The 10247-nt window shown below is 31.3% G+C and overlaps 1 protein-coding gene across 1 annotated transcript in view; it reads right to left on the reverse strand.

Moving 5' to 3' along the window:
* Positions 1 to 3276: 3276 nt before the first annotated feature.
* LOC119667523 (nucleoporin GLE1-like) overlaps positions 3277 to 10247 on the reverse strand; it is a 9917-nt gene continuing 2946 nt past the window's right edge. The window contains exon 3 of the mRNA XM_038076826.1: positions 3277 to 3432. Within this exon, the coding sequence (XP_037932754.1) occupies positions 3277 to 3432 (156 nt within the window). The remainder of the gene's footprint in view (positions 3433 to 10247) is intronic.

Consider the following 10247-nt stretch of genomic DNA (forward strand, 5'->3'; position numbering starts at 1 on the left):
AAGAAACTGAAAGAATCAATTAATAGCAAATGAAATATTTTTTATTATTTTTCAAATTTTTTTATGTGATAACACAAAATTTATTTAATTAAGAAGGAAGGGCTTAAAACTTGCGGAAACATACACACACACACACACACACTCACTTACATACACAAACCCACAAAAAAGTAATCATCTCCTTATAATAAATCATAATTAATTAGAAAGAAGAAAGTAGAAAGTAGGAAACGAACATGTATTCGTTTTTAATTAACAAAAATAGGCGCACATACACCCAAGCAGAAAGCAGAAAAACATGTCAACCCATATTACACAATTCCTGCGAAACTGTGTAGTTACACAACACAGGAAACAACACAAATCATTTAAAGCAACAGTAAAGCACATAGCCTGAGGCAAATTATGTCAAAGCAAAACAAACAAGACAATGTTTTTGGTGTAAGTCGACATGATTCCGAGAGTCCTTTATATTTCCTTTCGCCTCATTCACAAGTTCAGCGTGCAACCTTACAAATAAAATGGCTGCTTAATTCGATTTACGTTGAAAAAATGTAACTTTTTTAAATTACGAGATTTAAAGAATGTAGGTACCTATTCGTCTTCCCTTGGCTTTGCTTTGGCAACATTAAAATTTATCCGAAATGATCTGTGTACTTCCGGTGTCGTTTTCTCTAATCAGAATTAGATGAGCCAAAAAAGGAAAGAAGACGAAATTCCGACACTCTTATTTACTCAAGTAAAAACTCAACGCCAGCAACTGTTGTTACTGTTACTGACACTTTCAAGCCATTTCGACCCTATTTTGCGTGCCATAAACTTTTAATTTTGGAGCTGAACTTTTTTCCCGTGGAACTAAATTATGAAAAAATTACATTTAAATTTAAATTGTTTTGAAATATGATTTGGAAATTTGGAAATGAAATGCCTAATCCCTTGTTCACCCAGTTACAGTATTTCAAGGGAATCCTCATTATTATAATTTCTGATACTTGACAATTATATAAAAGTGCCTAGGAAAGAAGATTTAATTTGCTCTTTAAGAAACACGTTAGGAGATACTTTAAGAAGATTTAAGTTAACTTCCTGTTGAAACGAGAAGTTTAATAACCAATAAATTATGTAGTTAAATTAAGTCAATTAAGCAAATATATTTTTTATTTCAATTATTTTATTAAAATCCAAAAAAAAGTATAATTTAAAAGAATATTTCTTATAAAAGTCTTCCATTCACTTGGTATCTTCTTTGTAGTTCAGTTACTAATAAACGATCTCATGCAAAAGTTCTTATAGTTTGAGAGAATATTAACTAAAACCTGATTTCTTAGTGGAGTTTATTTAATAAATCCTCTTTCTGAAGACTAAATATAAGTATTCATATATTAAAACTACTGACAACTACTACCAAATAATATTACATGTAAATAATACAGTTAATAATAAGTGATTCTTTCTCCACTAACTTTTATAACATTAATTGTAATAAGATGAAAAGAATATAGAACGGATATAGAATTTAAATGTACGTTTAAGTAAATAAGTGTTTTGACTAAGCTTTCTTAACTTATTTTGAGTTAATCATTTATTATATGTCCGAGGACGGTCTGATATTCTTCAGCAGTATTGTTTGGTCGTTTCTGACAACAGGGATAAGTTGAACATTCAGTTTTTCAAAGCTTTTGAGATTTCACTGTAGATATTTCCAGATTTTTGGGACTTTTAAAGCGTAAAAATCATATCAATGATATAATCCTGTTTTTGTAACCTATATAGATCTATATAGCAAAAAACATGAATAGAATTATTATATGAATACATTAGAAAGGTCGTATGTAAAGTTAGATAAAGAATAAAAGGACAAGAGAGAAGTAATAGAGGAGGAATAAAGAAGCAGATAAGTCAAACTAACTTAAGTCGAGATGAAATACTCTAGATTTTTCAATAGGGTGGAGCTTAAGGTTGGTATGGCTTAAATTAATTAAAATTAAGTTATTTGCAGAATTTCAATTTTTATCACCCTCATATTTCCGTAAAGTTAAAGACTATAAACAAAAAATGGCGCAAAAACATTACTATATAAAATAAATCTATCCTAAAACTTGAAAAGTATAACCCATTAAGTAGCCAATATTGTTTAAAAGTTAGAAGTCCTATTAAGACTTATTTTTTGATTCTATGTGCTTAGTCTATGTTCATCTCAGAAAAATTGACTCCGATTTTTATATTTAATCAAATATTTTTATCTACATAGACCTAACTATCTTTCCCCATATCAATTGAAAGTGTCTTCATCACAGTTTTTTAAATTCCATTCTTAAAAATGCTAAATATTTAAGTTTTAATAATGCACTGCATAGATTTTATATTTACAAATGCACATTATTGAGATTGACTTTGGTCTTGTAAATCTCAATCAAAATTAAAACTTTTAGACAACATTGACATAAACTTTGTGGAAATATTGCAGCATAGCTCAGGCAACCGCTCAAAATTTGCGCTGAGCGGTTTAAACGCGGTTATTCCATATCACACACTGCGAAGCTTATGCCCAGCATATGAAATTCCCAACAGCATCATAAAACGAAAGCAACTACAAATACAACAACAGCAACATTACGAACAACATGAACTTTGTCCAGTAGCAGGGAATATACGTAGTACACAACCCCCAGTGCTGCTCGGTTACACCCAATCTGGGTAATTATTCAGAACAAGCGACAAGTTGTTATTGTTGTTGCTGTTGTTGCTGTTGTTGCTGTAGTTGTTCCTGCTACTACTACTACTACTACTAAGCCAACTACGACAACTACGACAGCTTCAACTTTCTGTTGCGGCTGTTACTCGTCGCTCTTTGCTTGTTGCTGCGCTTAAACCGCCAAAGTCAGCAGGTACTTACGGCAATTGTTGTTGGTCCTTGGCTTTTTCACCATTGCTGGGTTGTTTCACGTTGCTGTGCTCTGTGCTGTTATACGCAATTTCCAGAAAAAAAGTTTTGTTTGCAAATTAGACTTGGTTATGAGGCAGCGCTTGTAACAACTTTAATATTATCAACAACATTGAACTATTCAACAATACGTATAACTACAACAACCGACATTAGCAGCAGTAACAGCAGCAGCAGCAGCAACAGCAACAGTAAATCCAACAACGATATCACAACAACAGCAACGACGATAACAACGACACCGACAACAGCAAAAACATTAGCTTTGGGGCGTTGTGTTTAATGAGAACGACAGAAATTTTAGAAATAAATTTTCATTATGTAGGTCAGTCTTAAGTTGTTTCATTGTTCAGTTGTTGTTCCTCTTGTTGTTCCTCTTGTTGCTGCTGCTGTTGTTGTTGTTGTTGTTGTTGTTGTTCGCTTTGCCTGTTGGCATAAAAGTAGTTTAAGTAGTTATTGCTATTGTTTTTGGTATTCTGCCCTTCTGACTATACATATAGGAGTATTGTTCTAGTCGTGCTTTCCTCATAGCTTTCTGATGAAAGTAGCAACCGTGACGTCATGCATTTTACTGTTGCACTGCGACCCAGTTAAATATTTGCTTAAGTGTTGTTTAAATGTTGCCATTTATTGTTATATTTTCTTTCTCAATAGACATTTTCGGATTTGGCTAAAGATATTAGCCAAACACATCGGAAGCACTTAAGGTGCAAATGCAAAGCCGTTTTGGCATTAAAATTAGAACTTTTACTATACCATAGATATGGATGAATATATGGTTGTCTATTTGTGAGCTACATAGGTGTGAATATAAATATCTTGGTATTGAGAACGAATTTTACGTGCATTGCAAGTTAAATAAAGTTTTACATTTTAGCTCTACGTAAGTTTTGCAATCAGTAACAAATGGAAACAAAGGTCAATATTAAATACAGATTTTAAACACGTATATTCTTGCTATTGTGCTTGATGCAGTACCTCGAAATAAGAACTGGCAAGATAAGATTATAATTTATCCTTGCTATTGTTAAATTATATAAAAAATACACACTGCAATGACAATGCTCAAGATAAGTACCAAATGAAGTTACATAAAAACTGATTAAAATAATGTGTTTAAAGTAATAGAATTGGAACCAAAAGTAATTTCTCAACGACTGGTGACGATTGCCATACTATATTCATACAAATAATCAAACAAATCACGATAAGTGCTATTCTACGCAGGTGAGTACTTCACTTGATATGCAGTTAATCATCTTCAGAAGAGACAAATCCATAAAACATTTCATCAAGGCATTTGAACATCCCAGACATAAAAAATTAGAATAGATCTCTAAGCCCTGTTGTGTTAATAAAAAGTAATATAGAACCTACTTCATAGAGTTTTGCTGCCTCTTTCGTTAGAAGCCTATTTTGCATGTACTTAAACGCAAGCCATTCTAGCAGAACATGTGTGGTCGACTCCTCATTCTCTTCACACAGTCTACAATTTGCATCCGTATGTATACCCAGTCTTGTAAGGTAGTGTTTTAGTTTACAGTGCCCTATTAGGATTCCTTTTGATAGGTTCATACAATCCTGGTATCTCTTATTGTTGCAGGTACTAATAAGTAAATTGGATTGTGTTAATCGTGGTATATTATCCCAGCAAAAATATTAACTATGTTGAGTTGTGAAAAGGTCCAGTATACATTTAAAGTAGACTTTAAATTATTTGATTATGAAATATTTCTCAAATTAACTTGGTACTTTAACACATCGCATATAAAGGATGCTCACGGAGTAAGTATGTATAAGATTGCTCTGTAGAAAGCTCATTTGTTTTCAAAGGCAATATAGAGCGACTAATTAATATAATCTTACTTAACAACGTATATATTTCTTTAATTACTTTTCACTTATATATTGCATTAATTTTATTCGCGTTCTGCTATCACATGCTTTTCTAAGAAAAATATTCTCATTTTAATAAAACTTCAATAAAATTACAACGCAGACACCCGTTCAATAATATCTAAATGTACAAGCGAACACTATCAAATCTTCATTTCTGAGCCCTACTATGAGATGTTAAGATGTTATTTGTATTTCCGTGATGTTAAAAAAAATATTGAAAACTTTAATTAAAGCTGAAAACTTTATCCTGCCGCTCAGCTCAGGCAAATGGCAAATGGCAAATGTCACAAATTCATAAATAATAAGTCGAACGTTCTCTCGCAGACTACGCAAACAGAAGTCAACAGATTGTCCAATTTCCGTTCGATTTTGGTTCATTGAATTGCGTTATTTGCTTTTCCACTTTAATTCATTTATATTCATTTTTTATATTTTTTATATATAATTTTTTATTTTTTATTAGTACAACTTTTTATACACTTGTAATGTATTTCATATCTGTCCACGGGCAGCGAGTATTATTCGTTTGACTTTCCGTTTTACGTGGCGAGTGCAAAAAGTTTTAGTTGCTTGCCCATGACTGTTAATTAAAAATGTACAAAATGGCTACACCCATAGTAATAATGAAGGTAGAAATAAAAAAAAACATCGATTTATATATATCCTTAAAGTTGTCAAATCAGCGCATAAAGGAAGCTCAGACTCTTTTCCTGCATTAATTTGACGACGAATGAAAAATGATTTATCCATAACATTTCAAATATCATTAATTGAAATTCTAAACCAAAATCCAGGATGCCTTTTTCTAGATATTTCGCGTCAGATGAAAAAAGAGAGTAACTTTTTCCAAACAATTTTATTTGTTATGTTCCAATTTTTCAGCGAAGAAAAATTTATGTTCTTAGAAGAATAATATTTTTTGACGATAGTTCATTAAATTTAGCTATCAAATGTTTGTACAGCAATTGAGCAAAAATTGTCTAAAATTTAAACAATTTTTTATTGAATTAAGACAAGTAATAATCATTAAAATTGCATGTAAGTTGTGACACACATTGATAGACCGAAGGATATCGCCACTGGGATGACAATACAAGTAACAGCCAAGATGAAATACTAGTTTGTAAAAAGTATAGAAATTAACTTTATAATAAGCCATGTAACGCATTATATTATTATCACGTTTAATAAGCGATTCACTTGGTACACGCACCTACAAGTCAAATGAAGTAGTTGCGCAAAAATACTGCAAAGCCTACAACCACTTTTCAAACACCACCACCTTAGCGTGAAGAACAGAAAGCTAATCTATAGCCAGATAATCAGACCAGCACTACTATGTGGGTGTGTCGCGTGTAGCAAAGATACCGCCTCTACTATCCAGATGCTGCAAGTTGCTCAAAGTCAGGCTCTCCGAAAGTACCATGGTACATTCGCACAAATGGCATACTAAGAGACCTTAGTATGACCTTAGTATGACAGAGACCGGTCCAAAAATTCATAAGGGCCAGATCCTTGAAGCTATATGCAAAAACCGACAGCCTACCCTACTTAGCACTATCTAATCTCAGAATAATCACTAACCGTGCGGGGCAGTACGCAGATCTTAGATCAGTATACATCAGGAATACACAAATTAGTGAGTGAGATGGGTCTGACTCTACAGAAACCTCCCAGCTATCAAAGAGTAAAAGTGCCCTAACTCAAAAAAGGCTCAACAATATATTATTACATGTATTTTCTCTAGAAGGTAGTTTTAGAAGAGATTATAGTATGTTGCGCTTACCTGGAATGGAGTATGACTTCTAATCACTTTATTTATAAGAAATATATTTATATGACATGAAACATCTAGTTACATTCTTGGTGAATTCTTGTCACATTTCTCATAACTTGTAATCATATTACCTGTAAATTTTAGCTACATTCTTCATGATTTTTATTCATATTCTTTGTGTTCTAGTCACATACCTTAAGACTTTTAGTAACATTCCTCGTGATTTCTTTTCACATTTAGTGATAGTTTAGTCATAAAGTATTCGAGTTAACTGAAGCTAAGGTTCACTTCATTGTCATAGAAAACAGAATAGAATGAAGGTGCGTTACAGCGTAACAACTAATATTGTGACTTCAATAAAAATACAAGATTAGTCTTTCGAAAGACTAAGAATAAGTCAAGGACAGAAATCATATTATTTACTCTTTAAAGAAAATAAAACACGTAGAATGGTATTTTTTATTTTAATATTAAAAAATAATTTTCAATCTGTATGTTACACTTCTTCGCATTCCCTTACTATTTTTCTGAAGATATATTTCAATCGCATTCTGTGTTGAAATATATTTCAACTCACAACTAAATCTGCCGATGTACGCGTTTATGTGATGTTATTTATTCTCATTTTTTGTTAACACATCAATGTTTATAGTACTTCAGTATGAACTGCTTGTACTGAATAAATCTGCATAAACACTTTCCCCAGCATAATGGCCCAAGGAATTTGTTACATTCGAATGACGTTACTAATTTTCAATTTACGCCTTTTTCCATCTTGAGTAGTTAAATGAATAAATAATGATGATTCACTTGTGCAGATTTGATGTGGTTCCTGACTTTCGCATTTGTATGGATACTCAAGGCATAAAGTAGTTTTCCATGAGAAAGCTGAAAGTAGCTATTGGCGGGCAAGATGTTGCTAAGGATATGCCGAAAACTCAATATTTTCTTCCGTTTTATTTTTGTTATTAGCTGTTTACTTTTTGTTCAGTTTGTTGTTGATATTCTACTCTGTAGGCTAAGCTAACATCCTTTTCAGTGTATATTTTTGCAATTTGCTGGCATGCTTAGCTGTTGGCTATTTTCTGAAGTTAATTTTTATTTACGAGTACTAACCATTTTTTTCCTACTTGAAAATGACAGCTGGTTAAAGTATTATTTTCTTTACAACATGATATTTATTTTCTTTTAACCACTCCTTTTTTCCCATGTTTTCTTAGCCATTTTTTACATTTTTTCAAGTTTCTCTGTTTTTGGGTTTATTTAAATACACTCAATTGTGTTTATATGTAATACTTATATATATTTGTAGTATACTTGTATATATACAAAATTATTTGATTATAAAAATTCGAGTTTTTATTAAATTTTATCTACTATAACCAACTCTATTAGAGCTTCAACCCTGTAGTGAATTTGGTTTTTTTCTACGAACAACAAGATTTAAGTAATCTGCCCGGTTCTTATGTATGTCTACCCTATATGATAGGCAATTATATTGATCCACATACATATTTTAATTACTTTCTTAAGCGTAAAATGGAACTGTTTTTATTATAAACCTTCAGGCTCAAGAAAGTAGCATCGCCGTGAACATACATTCATTCATCCGGAGATATATCTTACAACTAAATGACGCTCCTACCTTTAATTTCACTACCATTTTTTAACTTGATTTAATTATAGCTATGTGGTCGGAAATTTCCAATATCTCTCACTCTTTTTGTAACAGTTGCAATCTGATTCTTCTAACAATTTCATTTTTAATCGCAGTTTTAATCGCGAACAGAATCATAGAGTTCATATCATAAAACCCTCTGCTTTATTACGGTTGGCTAAACAATCTCACATAATAAAGATTAAATTGGATTAGATCAATAAACTCAGCGGAGATACATTTTTTTGTTTCTTTTTTTTTTATTAACAATATGTCATTATTGAATCGCTTTATTTTATATAAACACACTATAATAAAATATATAATGATTTGTAAATTATTTCAAGGGGCTTCTGAATAAGTAGCTAGAGCTTATTTACTAGATATACCGGCGTTTAAGTTGAATTAATCAGGATGATCTTTATGAAGGCAGGATGGCGAGTCTATCATTCCGTTTCAGTTTAGAGAAAGTTTTTATATTAGCAAGAGGTCTAGCCAGCGGATTCACATGGTTTCCAAGCTATTAAATATGTTTCTATCTTATTCTCTCGAACTCGACTTTAACCATCGGAGGAGATAAGAATGTTAATTTAATTATCACAAACCACTTAAGCAACAGTTTCAAATACCATTTCAAACGTTACCACAAACATCTGCAGTCATATGAGGAATGCAATTTTATATCAGTGCTTACAGAGCATTTCATCAGATTAGTATCAATTAATGAATTTTTCTAATTTAAAGATATAAAATTGAATAACAATATTGACATATTTCAAATCTCCATAAATGTATTTTTGTAAAAAATATCTCCGAGCTACGGGTACTTGAAACATGAATTACACAACCTTGACATGCAGTTTTTCATGTCAATTGATTTTCGACGGTACTTCACAACGTCAATATTTTCATGTTTTGTTAGAGAGCGATTTTAGCAAAACACAAATATTCATACATCAAATAATTTATTTTTATTTTAAGTTTTATTAAAAAATAAAATTGTTGGGTGCACTAATTGAAGTGTAAAATATTGAAGTTTGTTAGCATAAATAACCAGCGGTGGCATGCAGTTGCAGTTGCAGTTACTCATCTCTCGTAGGTTAGACGGCGCTTACTTGATTTCATATGACTGACTGTAACTTCAATGGTTTTCGAGTTACTGACTGTGAAAATTGCAATTCTGTTACACATATGCATATACCCACACACATACAAATATGAGCACATACAGATAGAAAGCAATTCGTAGCAAGTAAGTATTTTAAGATAAATTGTGTCATGTCCTTGCAGTCATTAGTCAGTATCATTTATTTTATAAATCATAAAATCAGTGCCATAACAAAATTTGACAGATAAAACAAAATTTACCAAAAATTAAAATGAAAGATAAAAACTAGATGTGATGCTGAAATATATATACATAATTTATTTATAATGATTGCATATATCTACTCGTATAACAATACAATGATAGGTGAGATAATATCCATACATAAAAACAAGGCTTTCACGTCAATTATTCTATTCAAGTGTCTATCAAACAATCACCGAAGAACACTTCGGTGGTAAAATTTAACAAAATATTTTGGATAAAAATGAAAACTGGCAGTCAACAGCACAAATGAACCAAAAAAGTGGTCGCAATTTATTTTTTTTATTCACGTTTTTATTCGACGTGAAAATACTATATATGACTATAATATCATGTATAGCATATTTGCTTTCTTTCGATTTTCGTTTTATTTTTATATATATTTCCAGTGCACATTTTGCGTTGTTTTAAAAATTTTAAATGAAATTTGTAAAGCCACCAAGACCCGAGTAGAAAGCATTCAATAGTGCATAAAATATTAAAATAATGCAAACATTTTATAAATTCACGCTTCACTGCGGATTTTGTGCTTTGAAGTACATTTAGGCAAAAACAATAGAAAAAAGGAAAAATATACATTTTAATTGTACGTGAATAA

Source organism: Teleopsis dalmanni, chromosome 1 (genome assembly GCF_002237135.1).
Source record: "Teleopsis dalmanni isolate 2A chromosome 1, ASM223713v2, whole genome shotgun sequence".
NCBI classification, from domain to species: domain Eukaryota; kingdom Metazoa; phylum Arthropoda; class Insecta; order Diptera; family Diopsidae; genus Teleopsis; species Teleopsis dalmanni.